Raw genomic sequence first — 27192 nt, 5'->3', positions numbered from 1 at the left:
TCTCTAGAAAGGGAGGGCCAATCCCTGAAGACATTAAATGAAAAAAAAAAAAATTATTAAGGCACACCTGAGGTTTCTTCTAAAAGACAGTCTTTATTTGAAACAAGGAAGTGGAGACAACATTTCGACTCCTCTCTGAGCCTTTATCAAAACTTGATAAAGGCTCAGAGAAGAGCCGAAACATTGTCTCCGCTTCCTTGGATATTTCTTTTTTTTTCCAGTGAATAAACTCTGACATCCTACAAACTGCATGATCTACGGCCCGGAACCTATATTTCCTACAGTTTCATATGTTTAATGATTGAACTTGCAATAAGAATTAATAATGCCAAAGCTTTGTTAAATGCTTAAATGAGCTTTAATTAAATAGTGCTCTGTAACATTTTAAGAAGGACTAAAATTGTTCAAACTGTATTTGTTATGGAGCTCTAATTAGTTGTAAATCAGTATTAGTTAGTTTTAACATTTAAAACACAAGCTAAAGCTCTAAGAAACAGAAAAGCTTCAGTTTAAGTTCATTTTCTATACAAAAGAACATTTACAGAAATAACAAAAATATAAAAGTTTATAAATTTGACAATACTTTTATTTTTACAGAAAGTTTGTATTTTAGAGCAGATAAGGGACCTGCGTTTTGTTTGTTCTTAAGCTGACCTTACATGTATTTCCCATAATTGAATTGTGTACATTTGATTTCTTCTGTTTCTTTCAGAATTACATAAACACCATTTATATTGGGATATTTCATTGAACCTTTCTGTGAATCTGACATTTATTACACACGTAATATTACCAGTCTTTTATTAGTACCTTAAGTCATTAAAGAGCCCATTTCAATGAGATGGTCTGGTTGCAGTGGTCTTGTCTTTTTCCTGCTGTTTTCTTAACAGCCACTAGAGGTCCTTCCTACTCCAGAACTGAGTAAAACTTGGTCCTGGAATTATATGCTGCTATTAGCAGTCCTTAATACGATGAACGTAATATTTGGCCACTCATGCCTAGTTACAATCTATTGCTTCTCTATGAATGTATCTAGTTCTTGTTGGACTGCATGCAGTTTTTGATCTTTCTATTACGTTGAACTTTTTATTAAGTTGAAAACATTACCTGAAAAAGCCAATAACGACCATGGTTCTACATCTGAACTACTCCAATATCTCAATATCTTTTTTATTATAGCTATGCTTGAATACACATTCTTATCCTCACATCCAGTTACGGGTAAAGTCAAGCAAGTCAATGTGTTTGATATACAAGGTATTAGGTTAATATTCTTGCTTTTTTTTTTTTTTTAATCTAGCACTTAATATATATCCAAAATTATATCCAAAAATAAGATATAATAAAACAAGGAAATACAACCTAGAATCGCAGTAATAAGTAACCAAATTAACTAAATTGATTTTAAACTGGAATTAATGCTCAACTTTGGAGTAAAATGATCAATAAACAATTCTGTTTTATGGGTAATGGAATTATCAACACAAATTTACAATATAAAATATATATTTGTCAAATTCCCATTAGATTTATTTATTTTAAATGAAGAGAGAGAGAGAGAGAAATGAAGAGAGAGAGAGAGAGAGAGTCCTGCAGCTGTGTAGTTTGTGTATTTCCTTTCATTCAGAATCCCCAATTTCGGCTGTCACCACCCTGAATGTAGATACGCATCTACTGGGAACGCGATTAATTCTTCCATATCCCTTTTCCCCCCATTCATTGCCCCAGCTGTAAAGAAACATATATATGAGTAAATGCAATTATTCATAACAGTAGCACTTTACATAACAATACTTTTTCTACCTGCACTGTGAATGTTTACATGGTGTGTTCAATAAAAACATGTCAACATTTCATTCTTTGTGTGTTATTAGTTTAAGCAGACTGTGATTGTCTATTGTTGTGACTTAGATGATGATCAGATCACATTTTATGACCAATTTGTGCAGAAATCCATATCATTCCAAAGGGTTCACATACTTTTTCTTGCAACTGTATATACATCCCTTCCATAAAGCGACATCTAAAAGTTCTCCTGACCTATCCTATTTAACAGGTGCTGTAGTAGCCAAAATATGTGACATATACAATGTTTCCCAGGACCAGGAGCCTTCTTTCATGATATGTGTAAACATAAGTTTGGTAGATCAGAACTTTTCCTTTTTCTTAATTTACCTGTTTTTTAATAGCCAATAGTCTGTTCCACATTCAGATCCATATCCTATGAAAGTCACTGTTTGTGCTATAGAATTAGAACACTCCGCGTCTTCACTATCATCACCATAGATTCCTTAAATAAGAAACAAGAGGAAAATTAGTTACATTTAATTCTATCAGTCATTTAAAAAAGCACTGGCACAGCCAAAGGGGAAACCGTAATCACTACGAACTGAGACAGATATATGACTGACATCCAAGAAATCCTGCTGCAATATATTTATTCAGGACCCTATCACAGATAGAAAGCAATTAAGGACAATTCTTAAACCAGTATTTGTAAAACAAGATTTATATATTACAACCAGTTAGTGGTCTTGCAACCACTACGGACTCCAGTCCATCTTTTGGTCATGATAAATAACATGTCCTTTATTTGTTATATAATCACAAAATGTTATAGCTTGCTGTAACGGACACCTTCCATTGACGGATGCTCCTAGCGCTTCCTGAGGACTCCAAGCACTGCAGCAGACACCACAACCACCGCAGACTCCACAACCGCCGTAGCTTGACTGGAGTCTCGCCGTCTTCCTTCCACCCTGTATGAACCTCCAGCATCCAGGACCGTGTGGGAAAGACCTCTCCTCCAAGGAGAGCGTAACAGGATCAAGCTCTCAAAAGAGCTAAGTGATTAAAGCTCAAGGGAGTATGCAGCGCATAGCAATCCCCAGTGTGAATATAGCTGTCCCTTCCAATAAGGAGACAAGACTACGTGTTGAGGGTCAAGAAGAACTCTGGTTTAATGGCACACACTCTGCTTTTATGCAATTCTCCCCTGCAAGGGAGACGCCCACATACAATTATACATTACCCAATCACACAATGGTTACATCCCACAGATCCCCTCCCCTTAGCCTGAGAGGTAACCCAATTATACGTACAGTTAAAACATACATTTTACCCAACTTTCATAACTCTAAAATCATACATCCAATATTAATAAAAGTTACATATTATTAATCAAAAAGTTACATATTATTAATCAGCACATTCAGCACATTCCAAATACAAATACAAACATACCCAAAAATCATTTGAATCCGTTCAGCCGTTCGGGAGATAGGTATAAGTCCTTTATGACCGAATCTTCGAACGGGACTTAGTCTCCAGCTGCGGTGTCGAAGAAGGTACGGGTCAGCGGTGTTTGTGCAATTGGGTAGCCGCAAACAGTTCCATAGATTTGGCTGCACACACCGCTGACCGCGTTCGAATAAGTTAAAATGGCCGCCGCCACGTGTTCGTTTGTCGAATGGCGGCCACGTCGACGACTTCTGCACTTCGGCACTTCAACTGCATCTGAAGTACCAGTTTAAAAGTTGTAACACTGCTCCAAAGCATTTAAAGGGCCAGGAACAGCATTCAAAAATCCATTATGCCCAAATGTAATTCTTAAAGGGCAATACATCCCAGGGCCATAGTCGCAGGGCAGGAGGCTAGCAATCAGTCCTCTCCAATGCCCAGTGGCAAATGGCAGTTTGTCACACTTGCTTTACGCAGTGCGAAGTCCAAGATTGGCTGTAAATACTCAGCCGCTTTTCTATAAACAAAAGAGGAACCAGAATCCTGGATGCGAGGACTGCAAATATAAGAGGAAGGATGCCAGCATATATTTTCTCTCATTACCCACTTTCCAATAGTGGTTAAATCCCTAGGTTTGAGTGGACATTGGCTGTAACCAAAAAAACTGTAACTATCTGATCTAAAACATGCAAGTTAGACATAAAATCACAAGAAAAGTGGGGCTGGTGCCGGACCACCGAACTGTGCAGGCGTGGGCAGCACAAGCTCCTGCCTGGCGGATAGAATTTGGGGTAAAATTGGCGGCTACATAGCCCAAAAATTTACCAGGGTGCACTACCCACGGCGGGGGTGCACTGCTGAAGCGAGTGACACCTCTCTGGAGCCCGTCGAGACTGGAAACACGGAACGCCACGTGCGGCTTTTAGAGTTGGAGCCGGGGAGAGGCAGCCGCTCTCCCTGACACCGGACTCACCAAGCGACTCTTCTGGTCTCCTACACCCCGCCCCTCCTTGGACCGGTGGGGGTTATCCCGGGCCCCACTTGGCAAACAGACTAATACACTCTCTGCTGCCTAAAAGTACCGCTCACAGCAGATACCTCACGGAGCTCCGACCTCTCAAGATGGCAGAAGCCACAAGCATCAGAATACTCCACACTCTAGACACCCTCGAAGCCAGGCTAAACTCATTATTGCAGGCCTTCTGGGACAAGTTACAGGCACGTTCCACTGCCATCTGGTCCAACCAGAGAACGGAGAACAGATCACGGAGGGCAAAGAGAGAGACCCCTCCGGGCAACGCACTCACCCAAATGCCTCACCACACAAACTACTGCCTGCCTAGGCCAAAAGCCACTAAAGACATCAACTGCACAGGGAGAAGATCACATTCCTTCGCTCTTCTGGGGGCTAGGACTTGTCCGTACACAGGTACCAAGTCTGTGGACGGTGGATGTCGGCTCTCATAAAAACCTGGGGCTGGAGGAAAATCTCTCATACCTGTCGCCCCCCGACTGATCCCGAAAATCAACCCGCACAACCGAAAACTCACCATGCTGTTCGCCCTCCCGGGCTGAATGCACCTCGAGGCACTGCCTCCTCCCTGCATCTGCCGCACAAGCTGAGAAACACCCGCAGTGGATGACGTGTGCCATCGCAACCCTCTGCATATCCCAGTCAGGGAAGGGGCTTGGTCCCAAAGAGCACCCAAGACCGTGGACTAGCGATGCTTACCCTCACACAGGCCCGGGGCTGGAGGAGAACCCAATACCGCTACACTTTGGTAGATGCTCACTGGGACTTCCCTACGCTTGTACTACCTCTACCGCTGTTGGGGATCGGCTGACCGGGTAACCAAACCTGCAATCGGGGCTCCTCATTCATAGGAGATACCGAGTAATTGGACATACCCGATAAGAAACCCTTAATTCTTTGCTGAGGAAGAGTATATTTTGTTTTATTTCTGCCTATTCACTTATAATTTTACTCCTCTCTAATGCCAAACATTGCTGAATGAGTAATTTGACCTAGCATGTTATGCAATTTTCTAGTTCTTAGACCAGACTCCAGTGGTATAAATAGCGTGCATTACAGATTGAAGTCAGCATGTTATAACTCACTCTTGGCGCATGTAACTCCCATCCTCTACATACCATGCTCAATGTTAAGTCTGCCTATATTCACCCACTACGTGCATAGTGATCACCACTCACAGTACATAGAGCCAGCATAGCGCATAGCGTAACCCTCAACTCAATCTGTTCTATGTAAACATTACTCTTCTATTTTACATTATAAGTTGGGCTCTTAATTGTTATACATCATTCTATAGTATAACCAGTTGTTTCTAGTTAGACTAGCATGTTCACTATACGTAAAAAAAGAGACAGACTATCCAGGAGTATATCTATCAACTGTATGTTTAAAGTGTTGTCATATGCACTAACTCCTTTACTTTTGTTGGCATTCTGTACCGCATAACACATTGTCTCAATAAAAGAAAGATTCACACAAAAAAAAATCACAAGAAAAGCAATTCATATGTTTATTCGAATGCAAAATATGGAACCCAGAAAAAGGAAATGCAAAGGCCATCTTCCACTGAAGTAAGGGACTCTGGGAACTCTACGGTAAGGGTACCTGTTTGATCATGAACCAAATATAAGCCTCGATAAACATGCATCTGGTACAATTAAGATTTGCTCACTATAACTGTCTGACTGGTAAGTGATTTCCTGGTGTTTGACTGGAACATGTGAGGAAGATATATTGAAGTCCAGACAGACAAGGCCCGGTCTGGACCTCTACAGAGCTTCAGTCAAAGCAGTTTCTCTAGTGTTGTTGTCCTTTTACTACACTATCGTAGTCTGCATGAGACCTGGAGTCATCCAGAGCAGCTACAATGTGACTGCCCTAATTCCTGTCATCCAGGACTTCCCAGGATAGTGAAATGCTAACCATCTTTTTTTCTTGTTTTTTTTCTTTAACCCTTAAGGACACATGACATGTGTGACATGTCATGATTCCCTTTTATTCAAGAAGTCTGGTCCTTAAGGAGTTAAAGCTGCACTGAGCCTTTTTGTAAATGTATTTATGATATATAACCTATGGGCAAATATTTGTAATTTCTCATATGGTTTACGAATTTTAAAATACTGGCAGGTGTCTGATTTGATGACCAAGTCTCCCCTTCATCACTAACCCAAACTCGGGTCCCCCCTCGCTCCACCTTGGGTCCTCTTCCCCTATCCACTTCATCTTAAATAGGTCCTCCACCCCCTAATATGGATTCCCAATCCATTCTCTACCCCTAACCTGGGTCTCACCCTACATCTCTACTACCCATAACATAACCTGGGCCCTCCATCTATGGATGGACTTTGTTGAAAGGTGCTAAATTACATTACAAATGCCACACTTACAGGGCATCAAGCTTGCACTAAGGTGTCAAAGGCCATCGACTGACTTGTCCTTCTAGTTATTGCTCGTACCCCCACTGTCACTGTCTCCATTGTCTGATTTTCACTCTCACAGATTCTCTAGTTCTTTCTTCTCCCTTGTCATCGTCTGCATTCTTCTGACTTTTTATAATTTATTTGTGTTTTATGAAGCCCCCTTACTGCCTACTTTTTCAATGGATGGATGCGTCATCTCTGGGGTCTAATGTGAACTGCACAGAGCTGGGCTGATATTAAGATACCAGCTTATTATAACTCACCTCATTATACGGTGGGGGCCGTGACTTTTATCTACTCAGTTATATCATGCACATCTAACTGGGATTAATAATCCCAATAATTGGAATTTTTGTTTTACACCACCCATGTGATCCTTAGGATCCACATTATTGAGTTTGACTCTTTACGGTGAATATTATACATATGTAATTACTTTTTATACTGTTTATTTTTATTTGTAAATCTTTAAATTTTTATGCTTTAAAGGGAAACTCCAGTGCCAGGAAAACAATCCGTTTTCCTGGCACTGGATGTACCCTCTCCCTCCCACCCACCAATCCCCAGTTACTGAAGGGGTGAAAACCCCTTCAGTCACTTACCAGAGGCAGCGACGATGTCCCTCGTCACTGTCTCCTCCTCTGCACCGCTCCTCTTTTTGATTCCGTCGGCCGGTGGGCGAGACTGATCCCGCCCACCGGCCGAGGAGACCTAATGCGCATTAGAGCTCCCCATAGGAAAGCATTGAAAAATATTTTCAATGCTTTCCTATGAGGAAATGAGCGACGCTGGAGGTCCTCACATAGCGTGAGGACGTCCAGCGACGCTCTAGCAAAGAAAATCTTTGCTATGAGTCAGGAAGTGCCCTCTAGTGACTGTCTAGTAGACAGCCACTAGAGGAGGAGTTAACCCTGCAATGTAATTATTGCAGTTTATAAAAAACTGCAATAATTACAGTTGCAGGGTTAGGAGTAGTGGGAGTTGGCACCCAGACCACTCCAATGGGCAGAAGTGGTCTGGGTGCCTGGAGTGTCCCTTTAATGTATCTATTATAAATATATATATGAAGCAACAACCAAACCAGTTATGGTGGGGAAAAAAATGTGATTGAAACCCCCTTCCACCTGAAGTTTGTGGATAGTTAATACAATGTTAAACAAAAATCTGCACACCAGTCAAGCCATAAGACTTTTCCCACAGAAATCACAGATTTGCAGTGATGTTACTAACACAAATGATTCTGGGTGAAAAGCAAGTCTTATGGCTTGACTGGTGTGCAGATTTTTGTGATAGATAGATAGATAGATATTTGTGTTAGGAGCAAATAGCCGTATACAGAGTAAGGTTCCAGCATAAGCGTAGGATAGTATAAAGGAGCAAGACGGTTGTGGTGTGCCGAGACCGACGATACCGTAGGCCTGTAAATAAAGAGGGCCCACCAAGGAGTAAGAAAAGAAAAGTAAACGTAAAGAAAGAAAAAAGGGTTGAGAATGTGGAGTGGTGGGAGGGTCATTCAGATGCTGACCTCGAGCGGTATGGAGTCAGGTAAGAGGTGTCCCTTATATATGTAAGTGGATTATCTTAAGCGGCCTTGTGATACGATGAGCATGGCAAAATTAAGGAACCTAGTAGGGATTGTAGTTCCTTGCGGTTGTAAGTACTAAGCAGGAGGTAGTGATGATGTTGTTGAGAATGTTACCTATTTTGTCCTGTGGTAACTTGCTTCCATGTATGCAGAGTCAAGTTGCATGCCCAGGAATGTGATGATAGTGTCTGGACCTTCTTTTCTTATGGGAGAATGGGACGCCCAAATGGTCAACCAGACTAATGCTTCCTTGAGGTTTCTAGGGAAAAAAGGTGTTATCTTCGACCAACAAGTCATCTAGATAGTGTATGACTGTGAGGGCTCTGGATATGTTATCACAACCAGCACAGAGTTCTGCGAATATCGAAGATTGTTGGATTAATCTTTGACCCGAGAGTTGAGCGGGAGAAGAATTAGTAACTACCTGCCTATTTAATGCCATGTAAGTGCCAGTGTGTAGGGTGGATGGTAGCCCTTTGAATGTGTTGATGCTATTAGTCTTACTTAACCAAGCTGCAGCCCATGCTTGAGTGGTAGCTGTGAAAGTAGATCAATGGTGGCATATTGTAAGGAAAGTCCTCGGAGGGTATGAGGGAGTTTAGACTTGGGAAAGCAGAGGTGTGTGGTGCCGATAAGTCTATGGTTAGTGTATGTTTAGGGAAGATTTCCCTGTGACAATCTCAATGGGTTTGTGCGCCATGCTGTGCTCAATGGTGGAGATTGGGAAAGCCCAAGTAAAAAAAACCTCTGCAAATCTTGGCTATGAGTGTGTTTACAGTCGATGGGTTCCGTTGTGCTGACTGCAAGTGAGGGCATGCTAGATTCCCTGATGGTATATGCACGATACCTGCATAGGCGCCCTCTGAAACTCCAGAGCTTTAGTAACTCTACTACAAGTCTGGAAGGGTGATGAGTCAGTAGTGTTGAAAATGCATTGATGTTTACAGATGGTGAGTATGGTTTTGTAAGTTGTATTGGGACACATGGTTTGTCATGTGCCCTGAACCATTTGAACATGTATGCAACAGTCTATATGCACTGCAACTACACATACCAATATTAAATTGTTGCAAATCTGGGATTTGCCAAAAAGAAAATGGGACGACCCAATTGTCTCTGGTAGTTCGCTCCATTCTACCAAAGGTGTTGGTACCTAGAGCCTGATAGTGATCGTCCATTTGGTTGGAAGAAAATGTTTTGTTGTGTGGATATTGAAAGAGCATGATGCACAAGCAGGTGTTTTAAGACCTGAAAAGTGTCTGTAGAAAATCTCTGTATCCAGTCTGCTCCAGTTGATTCTGTTACCAAACTGGGAGAGAGCGCCACCTTGGTAGAAAGTGACCTATGATAGTCGTAAAACCGGACCACCATATGTTTCCTAGGTCTCTATATATGCCAAATACCAAAGCAACTCAGGGATGTCAGTTTCCGATTTACCTGGAATCCCTGGATCTGATCACCACAGATACATAGTCGTACATATATATGCTTTGTTTCCTGTGCTGGGTTAACGTGCTGAGTGTCAGGAGAATTGATTGTACCAGGTAACCGAGTTTCGGTTGGTGCTGGTTGTACAGTAGCGGGCGGCCCAGCCTTGTGAGGGCTGTGGTGACTGACTTGAGAATGCCAGTATGTCGTTAATTTTTTGCTCATGAGTTCATGAGTGAGGCTAGCATGGCCTGGGTGCTGCCTGAGTTGGTGTTGCTGGGGCATTCCCCCGCCTCCGTGTTGTCCGTTGATGTGCGGAGGAGTTTAAATAACTCTGCTTTTTTTGCTGTGGCAGGGTAGGGGATTCGTCGCCTGCTTAGCTCGGTGGTAATGTGTGGGATCATCCAGGATCTGATTGATGCTGGACTAGCAACATCTCCTCTGTGTGAAGGTGTATCGATTCTAGCCGGGGTGCTAGGAAGAGATAATTCTTTGCCACCTTCTTGAGACAATAAAGATTGCAATTATTATTTGTACCCAGGGGTTTTGTACTGGCTTGCTAGCTAAGCCGTAAGGTGAAACAATTAGGCTTGGTGTTTTTTGGTGACTGGTGAGGCCCTGCTAGTTGCCAAGTGACTTGAGAGGCTCTATCTATGCGTTGGCGCAAGGGGATTTTTTGTGGCCACCAAAGTAGTGGCATGATGTTGGCCTCTCTGTGATAGTAACCAGAAAATAGAAAGGGGAGTGACAAGTGAGGCCCACTCTATGATACAATGCAAGGCGGCTAGCTCATGAGTAGCCCGAGGGATGTATGCCTCCAAGTGTGAGGCGGGATGTTGACCCCGCAGGACCACTAAACCAAAGTGTAATGTAGAGAAAAGGGGGGGGGGGGGTAATACCTATTGGACCCTAGAACCCTAATTGCCAGTACGCTATTACTATTCCAGGGAAGGTAAGATATGCATATACTACGTGAGCAGGTGTACGTACCTGGTAGTATGGTATTGAACCTTACAATTCGTATAGGTTTTTTAGTAGTACCTGTAACCTAAATAGAAAAAAATGTATGGCATAAGGAAATATGGCATAGACCAGGTTTATCTTAATAGGTGCAGTATGTGTGTAAATATTTAAACATCGTAGCCATACTGTTTAAATATGTATCAATCTTAACCCATTAAGTGCCTTATGTACAAATGATAAAGTTGTCTGTCCCCATCTTGTATGTTGTATGTCCCCTTGCTAGGAGAAAAGTCTGTTGTGTGAGCAGCGTACTATGTGAAAAATGTGTTTGTGAACTATATTACCGGTTACGTATATGCAGATGTGCCTGCTACTGTGTAATAATATGTGTACTTATACCAGATGTTGATATACTACTTGCTATGTGAATTGCTGTATGTCTTATTAACCGGTAGGGGTCAGCGAACATGGTGTTGCAAAAATGCAAGTGCACTTGAGATCTGCAGAGTGCCCTGTAGGTGGCAGTGTAGTTAGAAACTGTTGTTTGTGAGTTATATGTCCCGACTGTAATTATCTGTATGGAACAAAATACAAGCTGAGCCTGTTCGGGAGGTTGTAACTATGCGAAAAACGTGTAGCCTGGTGTAACCGGCAGTGGGTCAAAAACAGTGGTCCCATTCAAGTGTTTTTTAAGCCCGAAATATGAGCTGTTTAACCTGAGAAATGCTGTGACAAGCTGTTCCCGTATGGGAAATATGCATGAACAGTGAAACGAATGAAAGACAGAAAAGTAAAACACATGGTTTTCCTGTTCATGCAGTTGTAAAGCACGAACGGCAATGCCTACATAGAACTAATGATACTGAATATGTTCTCGTTCGGGAGTCTGCAGCCTTATTACTGAAAATGTGAAACACATGTGTCACGGCAAGGGTGCATAATTTATTATTACACTATGGAATATTATCCATATTATCCATGTAGTAAATGGCACAAATTACAGCGATGGTATTGTTGAGGTCAAAAGGATTTACATCTTATGAAGCTGGGACCCCCACAGAGGTCAGATGACAGAAGGGATAGTATGAATGGCATAGCAATGTGAAAAGGATTTTACTATATGGATGTGAAGTAATCAAGGCTCTGCAAGGTGTGAGGTTCTACACTTGGAAAAAGTCTGAATGTCTCTTCATCCATTTCATCTCTTTGATATGTAAATGCCATTAGCCGTGTTCCAGTATCATATCCAAACGAAAGACAGAAACATTAATATTTACCCCCACAGAATAATAATAAATCCTCATTTTTGTTATATTTGGAATGTGACAAGCGCCATCCTCTAACCAAGTCCAAACATGAGTGGCCTAACTTGACCATAGGGGAAGGAATTGTGGTGTCCATCCTATCGGATCGCAAGGCCGGCATGCAACATATGTATAGGATGGGAAAATAATAACAAATTCATAGAGGCAATTATTTCTGTGGCGGGTACATAAGAGAAGATAGAACCAAATGTTTCCATTTGGATTGATCTGGGTCTGGACACAAGGAGGGTGGTCACTTATTATTTCTGTAGGTACGCCTTAAATCCAACTCTGGGTGAGGCGTGGTAATCCACAGGGTATATATCTAATGATCCTGAAGGGTGCTAGTGTACTTGCTTGGGACCAAGATCTAATTTTGAGTGAGTCACCATCATCCTTCCTTGACAGAGACCCCCCTGGATAGAAGTTGTACTTTGAAAACCTAAGTTAGTAATTAGGACTTCTGTATTTTATCCTTTATCTGTATTTTTATTCAGTTGTTGGTGTAAATAATTTGTTTATCATATATTTTTATATGCACTGTGACTATCTTTTGCTCATAATAAACATTCATTTATTAAGTTCTGCCTTTGTCTGGTTAAGAATCATGTTACCTGAAGAGACTAATTAATATTTTTGCAATTCCTTAAATATGGTGCTAAGTAATATTTGGTGGGTTTTATTATTGATTTACCTGGGGGACCAAGGCACCCCATTTATAAATTGTCTTGGTGGTGGCAGCGTTAAAATAGTAATAGTTATGGGGGGCGGGGCCGGGCGGCCATACCAGCAGGCTGCAAGGCATCACAGCTCCAGGGGAACTCAACTAACAATGGGTACTTACCCACCACAATCAGCTTGGAACCCCCTGGAAGCGTGCGATACATGGCCCTGGAGTGTCCCGGTGCAGCTGGGGCACCTGATATCGGGGCACTGGGTCCTGGTGAGATGCTCCGGGGCTTGGGGGACTGAGGCCTACCCGGGAGGGGAGTGGGGTGGACGGCCGCTGCCTCGCTCTCTGCCCCGGCGAACACTGAGAACCACAGCAATACGGGGGCCCCCGGCTCCGTTCACCCCCCCCCTCTGGGCCGGTGGGGGTTATCCCGGTCCCCACCAGGCAAACAACACCTTGGCAGCGCTCCTGGATGACTTACAGCCTAAAGTCAATGACTGCCATGCGGCTCCAACAAGATGGCTGACAGCGAAGCACCTACCGGAAACAGCGGCCTGCGGCTCTGCTGCTCACTTACATCGCAGGGCGACCCCCAGAAGCTGACCCAGCGCCTGCCTCAGCTGAGTGTGTCTCGCCGGGGTCCCCTACCTCTCAGCCCACAGACCAACACTGAAGCAGTGCCCGGGAAGGTCACCTCCAAACGATGACTGCATCTCCACGTTCCCCCACCTGGTCACCGTGGCCGGTAAAGCACCATACCCCCGTACTCACATACCGGACGGGTAGTGGGATCGCAGAGATCCGCAGACACTTGGGCCAGCAGTGGGTCCTCGGGACTTTATAGACTCTGGTATGCCCCAAGAGTACTTTCTCTGCCGGAGAATGGGAATGCCGATCACCAACAACTCCTGATGCCAAAAGCGACAGGTACCCCAACTCCACACGACAGACGGCATATAAGGCATACCGGCCGCTTAACAGCAGACACCTTGGCTGTGGTTGTCGATTAATGGACATGTCTGCTGCCGAAGCCACAGTTGAAGATACAGCACAAGACAGACCTACTACCCAGATTAGCGCAGAAGATAACCCAGCATGCCACAACCCGCCTGGTGGCACATCACTCACTTAAGCAACTCTATTAACCAAGCTGTAGTTTTATATAAACATATGTACACACTTTAGTTTAACACTGAAGCATAACTTAACGTGCATACCACAAGCAGTTTAACCCTTTCAAGCGTAGATATTAGTATATTGTAACCTGCATACAACTAAGCATGTTCGATACACATAGGTAAGCATACAGGATACTGGTAATGTGTACACTAAGCAATGTTACATTCCTGAGCGCTACAGACAGAAGCGCATACATAAGCTTGTCTATATAACATATAAAAATGTGCAGTTCTCTCCATGCCACATCTGTATTAAAACTATAATTATTTCCTGATTGCATATGCCGTTGTGGCACTATCAAACGATTGTTAACCCATGCATACAAAAAATAAAGAATTTAATAAAAAAAAAAATAGTAATAGTTATATTATTATGTTTAAGTGTGGGTGGTGTTAAAAGGGGGATTTTGTCATTATTTCCAGTCGAGTGCAGACAAATAGTGAACTTTAACCCTTTCACCACCACAACTACGACAAGCACACTCTTGGAGTAGGGTGTGTTCGTGACAACATGGATTTCCCGTTTGCGCAGTTGTAATGCGCGAACGGCAAGGCCTTACATGAAATATATATACACTGAATATGTTCCTGTTCGGGAGTATGCGAATGCCCGAGCGGGGCAAGATACATATGAGCATAGCATTTGAAAACCGAACACATGGATTCCATTGGTGCGGTTTGTAATGCACGAATGGAGATGCCTTGCACAAAAGTAGAGTTTCTGTGTGGTTTCCCATTTGGGAGTATGCGAATGACCGAGCGGGGCTAGATACATATGAGAATGTATGTGAACGAAAGGTTGTGTAAACGAACGGCTGTGTATACGAACGATGCATGGACAGTCAGAGTGTAGCAGTTAGAAAATGAACGTAACCGTAAAGTGAGGACCTGACCCGTGAATGATGCCGTGGGACTGTTGCCTGGTGTAACGGGTAGGTCAACTTACGGTTTGCAAGTCATTTGGACGTTATCCGCGGCAATGGAAAGAAGCAAGAAGTTGGTCGGATGGAAAAGCCTGCGGCTGGAATCCTGGACACAGCTCAGCGTGGAAGACCTCGTGGAGAAAAAGGTATTCCGAAAATGGCGTCTTGATGAACCTGAAGTGGATTTATTTAGATGCTGACCTTGAGCGGTATGGAGTCAGGTAAGGGGTGTTCCTTATATAGCTAAGTGTATTATCTTAAGTCCCTCCCACAATTACAGACCAAATGGCCTTAATACATATATATATATATATATATATATATATATATATATATTTGTGGTCGGGACAATAAGGTGAGTTATAGTAGTAGTGGCACTAATACACTTAGCTATATAAGGAACACCCCTTACCTGACTCCATACTCATATATAACTGAGCCTGTGGGTGAGGCCTGGAATTGTGGGAGGGGTTATATTGCCTATAAATATACAGGCTTCCCCTTCCTCTGTGCTGTTGTTGCCTGGTTCAGCCCACCCACCGCTCTCTTTATTAAACCATTCAATTTGGTTGGCCCTCTTTTTACAGGCCTACCCGAACGTCCATTCCCGCACACCACAACCAACTTATGCCACTACTACTATAACTCGCCTTATTGTCCCCGACCACAAATATATATATATATATATATATATATATATATATACATATATATATATATATATATATATATATATATATATAAATATATATATATTTATGATACTTGACACTTTCTTGTGCTCCTCCACCCAATTATTCTTGTTTTGACTGGGCTGGTATTACACATAAGCATATTTCCCCAGTTTGACATTTCCCCAGGACTGACATTTCCCCAGCTATGCAGGAATTAAGGTTTTGCTTCAAGGTTCACTGCAGTATGGGCCACAGATAAAAATCAGCTCCATGCCAGCTGCATGTTTCTTCACCGGTGTTCCATGGAAAACTGCAGACCCCTGCTAGCTTCCCTCCAAATTGTCAGGTGAAGGCACTGGCTAATTTAACAATCTCCACTCACCCTTTGCAAGAGGACAATTGAAAATGTTGTCTTCAGGTTACTTACCTCCATTATAGAAATGGAAATCATTACCAACTTTTAAGAACACAGCGACTGGTCCATCCACTGCCAGCACCTTGGCGATGTTGCCATTTCGGTTTAGAGAGTAGAACTTGGTAATGTTAATTTTAACTGCATCTTCTGGATTGTACAGACAAGTAAACGCCTGTGAAAAAGTAAAGAGAATGAAGGTTACGTGTCAGAACAACTTTAGCTGTTGAAAGCGGTTTCTGAGATTGATGAAATTTAAAAGAAGCCATAACCCCTTAAGAACACCATTTTGTTATTTTTTTTCTGTTGGAAATGTAAAACACTCTTGGATAGTGGAATGGAGACAACCTATGCAATTAAACAATTACTATTACGCTCCAATCCACCACAACAAGTTGGTACAGTAAGAGTTAGAGACCATTTGTCATGTCCCAGGTAAATTGAGCCTCATCTCTAATCCCATGTACATAGAGTGGTGGAATAGGGGAGGCTTTTCATCTATCTGGTTAATCACGGAGACTCTTTGGTTATAGGCATCAACACAACATTTGCTTTAAGAAACACCACAGCGTTAGGAATACAAAAATTTTTGTTTTCCTGCCACTAAACTTTCCCTTTAATCACACACAGGAGGAACGTGTGGGCTTTAGCAGGCTGTTAATAGAGAAAGAGATAGGACATTCTAAATTAAACAGAATGTGCAATTAAGGAACCTAGAATATCTAGGTTCCTTTTCAGGCAGTGTTTAGGAAAGCTGCAGGGAGGCGTGACTAGGTCTGTATAACGTATAAACAAAGTGATTTAATTTCTAAATGGTAGAGACTTAAGTAGTGAGACTGCCTTAAGTAGTGAGACTGCACGGGCCATGCTCTCTATTAGATTGACAAACTGAGTCTAACTTGGTTCTCACAGGGGAAGCACCTCGATTGGCTGTCAGGAACAAAGCCATATGAGGTATGTTTAACCCTAGAATGAAAAAATTGTGGTTTCTATAAAATGGCAATGTTTTACATTGCATGGTTAAAACAACAGGAGCACTGCACCCAGACCATATCATTGGCCCCCAAGCCCTGTATATCATTGTATATAATTTAGTGTTTTAATACAGGGGTGTGTTTGTATGTAATGTTTGTGTTTGATTGCAAGGATGTGTTTGAATGGTGTTTTAGTGAAGGGGTGTGTTTGTATATAATTTTGGAGTTTTAATGCAGGGGTGTATTTGTATGTACTATTTGTGTTAGATTGCAGGAGTGTGTTTGAATGTTGTCCTGGTGTTTGACTGCTTGGAGGTATGCACATACATTACCACATACATACATACATACATACATACAGATATATATAAATAAACTGACACATACACACACATATATACTCACAAACCTTAACACAAGCATACAACAACATATACATACACACACAAATGCACACACTGACACACCGACATATATAGACACAAACACAGATGCACACCCTGACAAACAGATGCACACACACAGGTGCACATCCTGACACACATAATCTGACTTACACATAAACACATACAAGTCATATTTTTTATATCTGCAGCCACCCTCCTGTTAGCTTACCTTATGTCCAGGAGGGTGGCTTGATTTTACTCCTGGTCCTCTTCTGACTGATAGGGATGTGGGGTCTGGAGCAGCATTTCTTGCTCCTCTCCACTCATGCTGAATCTGCCTGAGCCGCTGCCGACTTCCTCCTGCGCTTTGTCTCTGCAAGAAGCTGGGAGGAAGCGACAGGCTGTCACTTCCTCCAAGCCGGCCGACACTACAGGTGCCTGGTTGCTGTCTTAAATAGCCTCGGCACCAAACCGGGCCCCTGTTCAGCAGAAATGTTTCCCGGTGCTATGACGGTGCCCCTGTGTGCCCATCAGTTTAGGAACCGCAGCTCTAGACAGTATGCAATATAATTTATCTAGAGTCCCTTTACTCCTCCACTCTTACTGACTGTAACAATGATTTGACCCATTAAAACTTCCTGTACTGTTTGGAAGCAGGGTGTGAGCTTACATTTTAATTTATATTTTAAATTTGCATTATTTAAGTGACTAGAGGCATCTGACAGAGAAGTTTTAAGTGACTAGAGGCATCTGACAGAGAAGTTCATTCCTCTACAGGCTGGTAATCATAACTAGAGTATATATAAGGGTCAGTGAGGCTTTATGGACTACATTTCAGAGTGCAAAATACATGAAAGTCAAACGTGTACCTCTCTTGTTTTCTGTGGCTTTTGCGTTCTTCTTGTAGTTTTGTATTTCTCTTGAAACCTTCCTGTCCCTTTGGTTAATGTCATCATCCTCTTCTGACCCCCTCATTCCATATATTTACCACCCCATGACCTCCAAATACATATTGTTGTTGCTTTTGGACATTTTCCTTGTCCAATCTCTCTCAACATACTTCACAGCGGCTTCAGCGTGTAGATCCACACATTACTCCCTTCTTGCAGGATAACCCACCCTTTAATTCATACCTCATTTCCCGCTTCTGCAATCCTATCAGTGGGAGAATAAAATTCTCCTATCTCCTGAGACCCACACGTTGCTTTAGAATTCAATCACTAGGAACCCAGATAGACTTTTCTTTCATCTCTCCAACATCACACCCCATGGATATGAATCACAATTACTATTTTTTAGTCAAATGGATAATAAATCCATGTTGACAAGAGAGGCCTGATTTATTTCAAAACAATTACTATCACAAACCCTGTGAAATACAAACATGTTAAACCATGGCTCTTGTATGGTAAGCTGTTAGGAATATTAAGTTATTTTATTTTCTAATAAAAACATAAGTCCGGTACCGTCTGAGTGTATTCATAGTCCTTGCTCTGCATGAGTCCTACTTCATCAACATGTTCGAAGGAAAGTTCGGGGTCTCCTCCACAGCAGCTACCAAGACAGTCAATTAGTTGCTGCTCACTGAAACTAAACAGCTCATTGTTTTTGAGGCAGTAACGGCTCTCAAGGACGCCCACCTACAAAAATAAAACAGAACAAGATTATCATGCGAACGTTATTTCATTATTAGAACATTCATCCTGCAGTGGAGGCTCATCCATAAGGACACTTTGTGCAATGCCCCACCAGTTTTTATGTGGAAAAAAAAAACACATTTGCAGTAGTTTAAAAACAATAAGATAATTTTTCTGGAGGGGAGGGTGGTAAGCCGAAAAATATGGACGGAAAAAATAGTGTCTCTTTTTCTGTAATAGGTCTCAGTTCTGCAGTTTTTCAGTTTCCCCCTTGTTTGTAGCTGTTTGGAGAAGCTTACTTGAGAGCATCTAGCCATGTCATAAGAAATGGGGCTGGTATGAAGGCAGCCCTGTTTCAGCAGGTTTTGCACATTGCTTTCTGTGCCAGTTTTGTGAACGGGTAGTCACTGATTGGCTGAGAGCATTAGATTAAATTGTTATGGTTCCTGTCACTTTAATAAAACAATCAAATATACAAACACAATATAACTGTTCATTTCTCAAACAAGCATTCTTTTTTATGTATTCATTAACAATATCAAACTAAATCTAACGTCAAACAGACTCTGATGATTTACCTCATTGGCCGTCTTCTTAAAGCGCGACAAGTCACTTCTTGAGAGATTACAATTTTGTTCATTAAACACTGGATTGAATGCTGGTAAGGTGAGGTAATTCACCTGAGGTAATACATTTCCTAGTGCCGGCCGGAAGGGGCTGTCTGCACCAACAGGTAACACTATAGTCCGTTTCCCCTTTCTACAGCTACTATTATTCCCACCACCACCTTTATACCCCCACTATAGCTAACATTCACCCACTGCTGCCACTATCCCCCCACTATTGCTGCTGTTCCCACTGCAGCCACAATCCTCCCACTGTAGTCACTATCCCCCACTATAGCCACTATCTCCCACCCACTGAAGCCAGTATGTCCTCTTTATAGCTCCTATCCTCCCATACCAATACAGCCACTGTCCCTCTACTATCTATCCTACCTGCCACTACTGCCCCATCCCCCACTGCAGCTCCAATCCCGCTTGATAAAGTATGGTTGGTTAAGATGTTGATCCTATGTTTTGCTTCAATACACCTTTGAAAAATCCAGCGAGTGCTCGCATTCATTCATTTATTTATTATACATACTTAAAGGGACAGCTTCTAGATCACGTCATCTGTATTAAGTAGTCTGGGTGTAGTGCACCTGTAGTTTAACCCTGCAAGGTCTATAGATTTGGTGGTATAGCTCAGTGGTAGAGCATTTGACTGCAGATCAAGAGATCTCAGGTTCAAATCCTGGTGCCCCCTTTAAAAATTTTGAATGTTAATATATTTTCAGAATCATGACTAACATCATGTCCTCAATTTGAAAATTGTATTTTAATGTTGTGGTGCTGTGGCTTAGTTGGTTAAAGCGGATCCTGAGTTCAAATCTCAGCAGTGCCTATTTTAGCTCTAGAATTGGAAAACTATCTTATGGGCAGACTAGGTGGGCCAAATGGTTCTTATCTGCCGTCACATTCTGTTTCTATGTTAACCACAATGTTTTAATTGCATGGTTAAACACACCTCTAGTAAATGTCTTCCTGACAACTGCTTCTGCTGCAATAACTGAGTCAGATTATTAAGTTTTTTAATCAATGCTTCTGATAGATGCCCGCGCATGTGCACTAGCCTCCCAATGGTTGAAAAAGCATTGGAGTGACTGAGACCATCAAGATTTATTGCGATGGTGAGTAAAAATGCTGGAGGGGTAACCTCAACAGTTAGTGGAACACTATACCATTAGGATCACATGTTTGCATTCCTAAAGCAATAGTGGTGTGTAATAAGATTAAAAAAACAACCCTGAGATGTGCAAAAACATTCCTCTACAAGCAGTACTTTCCTGGCCATTTGTGGATAAAAACATATGTATACAGACATACACATATATAAAAGTACAGATATAAATGATAATAAACACAACAAATAAACACCAATCTCATTTTTCTTTAGGAGTGCAATAATTGCTTCCCCCTCCCCCCCCCCCCCAAAAAAGGTTTAAAAAAGTGCTTTATTTCATTGCTTCTTTTAATCCTAAATTGATGATATATTCATCGCTTACCACTGAAAACGCCCAAGATACATCACAAAAGTCCCCCTCATTTTTTACAGGACTGACACACCCAGAATTCCTCCAGTCAACTTCCTCTGGAATCTCTGGATAACCAGACATTCTTTTGACAGGTTGTCCTTGAAAAACTGCTGCTTTTGGAGCATTTAGCTTTGGACAAGGCATTCTGCTTTTCTGTGTACGTTCTTGCGAGGTCTGAAATAAATTGATCACAGACCAATGTGAATTCAAAGGTCATACATTAAAATACACTTTTTCTTTTTGTTTATCATTAATTCAATAATTGACACCTGCAGTTGTATCATGTTGCACTTTGCTGCTGACACACGCATTTCAAAACTTGTAAAACACACAAAATAAAATATGCTCTATCCAATGGCCGCTCACCCGGACAAACATTTAAGACAGTGATTCTTAATATTCATTTTTTTTTTTTTTTTAAAGGGACCCGAATTACAATGCATAATTTAATTTTAAATATACTCTTAAATTGTGAGAATAGACAGACGGACAGATGAAGGGATAGACAGACAAATAGACAGAAACACAATATATTCAGCAAACCCCTAACTAGATTCTTCTTTGAAGTTTTAAAGGGTTTCCATTACACTCGGGTTAAAACTGCCTCTACCAGGCAGCCACTAGAGGTCCGTCCTGCATTTTCACAGAGTTTGCGTACTATGTACCCCTCAGGTAATCAGGAAAAGAATCAGGTAAGTGTTTAAAGAGTTTTTAACCCTTTCATTGTGGCTGGGGGAGAAGGCAGAGGGACACTGTAGTGTTCAGAATACAGCTTTGTATTCCTAACTATAATATGTAGTTAGTTACTATATACACAGGTCTCCCAATGGTGCAATACAGTAGATGAAGCGTATAAGTGGTAGGTAATTAAGTGTCGCTACCACTCACATTCTTTTGAGCTAATTCAGAGCTCTGTTGTTTTGCGCATGGACAGAACAATCTCCGTCTAAGGATCTAAGTTGGTCATTTTGATTACTTTTAAAAAGTGTTAATGGGGGGGGGGGGGGGGGGGGGGGGGGAGGGCAAGCCAGCTAAGTGCGGTTTTAACACAATAGGGTCAGGAATACATGTTTGTGTATCTGACCCTATAGTGTTCTCTCTGTAGTGTTCATTCATTCTGTTCTTTAGTCAAATAGAAGAATTAGATCATGGGCTGGCTTATTGCTTGTTTTTACTTACTGCTTTGTAATATAACTGCACATTTGGTTTCTTCACTAAAATTACATAAAATGTGGACAGCAGACATTGTTCATTTTTTCTTTATGAGCAGTTTCATTTTAAAGAACGATATAGAACTACCTGATTGAATAACTACATAGAACCCCTATACCCCAGGTGCTCTACACACTGCTCCTGCACAGGAAAAAGACTTGTGATGTCATGTATATGGGCATGTTATCTTACCCCTAGATTCTCTTGCTTAATGCCAAAGAACATTCTTCAGACAGCAAGATAAGCACACAAAAAAAATCACTGCAATACAAGATATTCCATTTTTATCTATACAAATATCTATTTGACATCAAATACACAGGAATGCCAAATGTTGACAGTTTATGCAGTAACCAACCTTTATATGGCTTAAATCAGTATGGTCTTGGCTAATTGTTTGTAAACAGCTACGCATGCTTGTAGATGAGGACATACCTGTATATGAATTCACCAGACTCCTTCTACCAAACTGATATGTATATATGGAGTTTTACGTCATGACCTTCAAAATAACAAAATAACTAGTAACTCACCATATCAGCAAAATGGTTCGCAATCAGAGTATACTTCTTCAAACCCTGATTGGCCAAGGTATTGTGTTTGTGGATTGTCCGCCAATTTTCCTCCCAAACATTTCTACGAAAAATTTCTTCCTCCTCATTTTTATACTGCTTTCCTATATATAACAAAAATAGAGATCAAATTGACCTTCCAATAAAATGTGGTATATAGAGAGAATGCACAAAAAAATCAGCAAAGATGGCAGCAAGAAGTAGGATATTTTATATTTATGAAATAAGAGAAAACGAGTTGTAGGGTTTTCACAATATTACAAATCTAATAATGTTGCAGTTGGATTTCACTACCTGGTTTCACTCCTGTTTTACCTTCTGATTGTTCTTTTGTGCATGTAGTACCTTTGATTTCCTCTAGAAGGTGCTAACGGCCCAGTGCTTGTCATTGTAGTCCAACGTTGAATGGGCTAGTGCGGAAACTGACTTCTGCATAAGCTAAGCTGCACAAGAGGATCAGGCAGGGGTAGGCAACCTTCAGCACTCCAGATGTTGTGGACTGCATCTCTCATAATGCCCTTACAGCTACAATACTGGCAAAGCATCAGAAGGTTGTCTATCCCTGGTGTAGGAGCTTTTGGTGCACCATAACCACTACAATAAGCTGTAGTGGATATCTTGCACAGAGCACACCTTTACAATAACTCATGTCATGCACTTTCAGCCAAAGGTCCATTGCAGTTGTAATGGGCAGAAGTCCCCTTGCTTTTGTGCTGTTAGGTAATTGGCCATGCGTCTGTGATTTGCATATTATAATTTTTTCCTGGATAAATGTAATGTAAAAGCTGCATAATTTTTTAACAAATGAACAACAATGAATGTATTTATTTATTTATTTATTTATAAAATATTTTACCAGGAAGGATACATTGAGATTTCTCTCGTTTTCAAGTATGTCCTGGGTCCACAAATCATTGCATTGTTACAGTTAGTGTACAATAAAATACAAAAACAATATTAATATACAGTATATACAAAATTTAACATAGAACATAATATAAAATGCACACAAAGCAAAATGAAAGATTTTATTACTTTTTCCGATTTTGCTTTATAGCTTTTCTTTGTACTGTATTTTTGGGTCATACATATTTGTTGCTAATATTTATTATAATAGTGGTATTCTATGCTTACCATATTTGGATTTCCAAAGCTTCCACTCATCATCGAGAAAGTTTGAAGCAGAGCAAATAAGTGTTATTACCGAAAAAACAAGCACATTTTTCTCCAAATTCATTGTAGAAGTAGCAGTTATACACCTAATAAGAGAAGTCCACATGTATTGAGATTAAAGGAAAAGTAAAGAGCATCTTACAATTAGTATTTGTAATCATGGGGAACTGTAACTTTTCTTAAATTTACATCTTTGCGAAAAAACAATGACATTCACCTGTAACATGTTTTTTTTTTTTTTTCATTTTCTTTTCTTATAAACTTCTAATAAAATATTAGCAAATCACATCACAAAGTACATCAGACTGTCAGAGAGCTAAGATGGGAAAACTCATTTGCAGAATAGAGAGGTATGGAATTCTACAGTTCCTTTCATTTTCCACACCTCACAAATACATATTTGGTAAATATAGGGGATATGTTAACATTATTTTAAAGTCCTGGCAGCTGACAGTTCCTCTTTAAAGGTTATGCAGCTCAAAAGTCTAGTTTATTGGTGGTACAAGAGTAAAGGGTTACTCCAAGCACCATAACCACAATCGTCTGCTGTGCAGACACAGGGAGCTAATCCTCTCGGCCAATGAATGAGTGTCTGTGCAAATAAATATGCACTAAATTAATACTCTTGTTCTGAGCTTGATATTAAACCTGTCAGATGTGCATTTACATTTCTGGCAGATAGCTTTACTCTCTCGGTATGCTCATAGGCTCACACTGAAATGCTGCACATACAGGCTCTTTGCACCATGACCACTTTAAAACACCATAGTGGTCATGGTGCTTTGAGTAACCCTTTAAATCAGCTAATTTAGTAAAAGATATCACATTATTGGCAAAGTCCTAGCTAAGTGTGGGCTATTGTTCTTTTAACGTTAGATCCAAAAGTGAGCGAGAGTGTATTACAGGCATTGATTGTGTTAATCTACTAAGATTATTTCTAAAGATTAAAACTATAAAAAAAAAGAGAAAATTATTAAAGAGACACTCAGATATTATATACAGGAATAAGATACCAATGCAGGAGTCTTCAGCAGGTTATCATTCAGTTCTTCACTTAGAAACCTTTGAACAGTGGAGTGTCCCTTTAATAATTTACTCTTGTCTGCTGCCTTTGCAAGCCCTCCCCTTCTAACCCCGCCCAGACCTTTTGTGGCTGTCCAATCACAGACTCAATGAGAAGTCTTTGCAAGACAGGTGCTCTGGGCAATTGCTGCCTCTTGAGATTAGCTCCACTGAGCTAACCAAACCAGGAAGTAATAGGACTGTTGTCTGATTTACAGGGGGTGTAAAAAGGTTCATTGATTAAAGGTCCCATTTCTGCACTTTTTGTAAAAAGAGGACACACTCTTCACACATAAAGTACTTCAGCAAGCATCGACATCTACTGTCCCACTGAGAGTGGTTTAAAACTACATTGATAGGGTTTTATGGAATAAGATCTGACTCCACAGATCAGAATGACAGGTTCTTGATTGGTGAAGTCTCTTTCCTTAAAACAAGGATGCAGACTGTCTCTCATAGCTCCACAATGGCAGGAATTTTGAAAGCGATTAGGTTTTGCATTTTAATGATTCTTAAAGACATTCCTAATGCATGTTTGTTCTAACGCATGAAATGCACGTGTTATCTATTTTTTTTTTAATAAAAATTAGTAATTTTGGGGGATTAACAAAAAGTTGAACTTGATCATGATGAGATCAACGTGTGAATTTTTCATTTTGTAAAAATTCAGTAGATTGATTTTGGCATCATTTAACCTTCGTCAACAGATGAAGATTAATATTGTCGTGCGGACTTGTTATGAAGGAATCTCTCACTGTCAGTATGCCCTTTGTAGTTCATGGAATGTGCAGAACACAAATGCTAACCATTACACAGCTTGAAGATGCCCGGAATAAGTGGTTATATAAATCTTAAAGCCTTTAGCCGGATAGGAAATGTTTTGTTTTTTAAATCCAGAATGGTAACAGAAAATCCATCTCCCAGTTTGTCACATATTGTTCTTCTGGACTAAATTACTGAGTGTTCTCTGATAAATCGATTACTAAACCTATCAGTTTACCAGACTATAATCAAGTTCGAAAGAATAACATAGCAATTTTGCTGGAATTTTTGTATCTATTTTCTAGGAAATAAAGGCTTTGGATCTGATCGGGTAATCGTCCATCAATCAAATAACCTTTTGTTAGCGGTTGAATGAGGCAGATGCCTTTGTTTTTATGTTGTTTGTCTTTTTTTGTTTTCCTCATTTGCATGTTGGGAATATGTTATGGCAGATAGCGGTAAAAAAAAAAAAAAATACAGTTTTTTTTTTAGAAGGTATAATAGTGGAAATTGTAGATGCTGACTACCATAAACATTATTTAACCATTGAAAAAAAAAAAAACACTTAACAAACTTTGAACATAACAACATTCTGCTAATAAAAATCTAATAATGTTGGCGCATCCAATGTACTATAACTGAAAATATTCACTAAAGCTATGGACACATATATGCAAATGCTCACAGGTTACTCTACGGTTAACTGAAAAAAGTACTTAAAAAATTATGTAACTATGTCTAATGATTTTTTTTAACTTCGAAATTATCTTTTTTTCTATTTAGGTTATGAGAACAAATAGATAATTGTCACAAGTGTCTGTTGCATGACTTTGTTGAATACCAAACCTCACTCACTGTAATGATGTTTTGTTAAAAATGTCTCAATTTATATTTACCGTATAATACTTCTATGTTAAGTATGATGTATCACTTACCTGATTGTTCAGTCTATCTGGTTTGACTTATACATATCACCGATTTCTGCCTATTTAAAGGCAATTTTGCTGCCAAATAACATATATTATCATTATCAGATCTGCAATCATAACAGTTGTAGGAAGCTGTTTAACACTCACTGTTCTGATAAAGATGTAAACTACCAACTGACCTAAGCTCAGTTACTCTTTTTTTTTTTTTTTTTTCAGGGAAGGAGGCATCTGTATGTAGAACCTTTAATGCAATGTTTTCAAATGTCAGTAACTTTTGCATTTTTCAGACTAGGTTACAATTATGCTAATTGAATTCTGAGTTATTCCCAGATATTATGTAAAGGAATAAGATCCCAATGCAGGAGTCTTCAGCAGGTCATCATTCAGTTCTTAACTTAGAAACCTACTATCTCGCACAGGTCGAAGCTTTATACTAGTAACAGCTAGCGTAGGTTTGGATTTCTATTGGATGTGAGTACAAAAACCCAAAAAGCAATGAAATAGGAAGCCATCGA

The 27192-nt window shown here is 40.6% G+C and overlaps 1 protein-coding gene across 1 annotated transcript; it reads right to left on the bottom strand.

Moving 5' to 3' along the window:
* Positions 1–1551: 1551 nt before the first annotated feature.
* On the bottom strand, positions 1552–26727 carry LOC134603462 (cathepsin K-like). The gene is made up of 8 exons (XM_063449453.1): positions 26684–26727; positions 23886–24010; positions 22713–22855; positions 20938–21141; positions 18660–18833; positions 15849–16008; positions 2176–2290; positions 1552–1728 (listed from the first exon to the last, which is right to left on the bottom strand). Exons 2-8 carry the CDS (start codon positions 23986–23988, stop codon positions 1620–1622), a joined length of 1008 nt encoding a protein of 335 aa, XP_063305523.1. The 5' UTR covers positions 23989–24010; positions 26684–26727; the 3' UTR covers positions 1552–1619.
* Positions 26728–27192: the final 465 nt, after the last annotated feature.

The sequence above is a fragment of the Pelobates fuscus genome, chromosome 3, assembly GCF_036172605.1.
Source record: "Pelobates fuscus isolate aPelFus1 chromosome 3, aPelFus1.pri, whole genome shotgun sequence".
Taxonomy (NCBI): domain Eukaryota; kingdom Metazoa; phylum Chordata; class Amphibia; order Anura; family Pelobatidae; genus Pelobates; species Pelobates fuscus.
The sequence above is the reverse complement of the archived record's forward strand: the minus strand, read 5'-3'. Positions and strand labels throughout refer to the sequence as shown.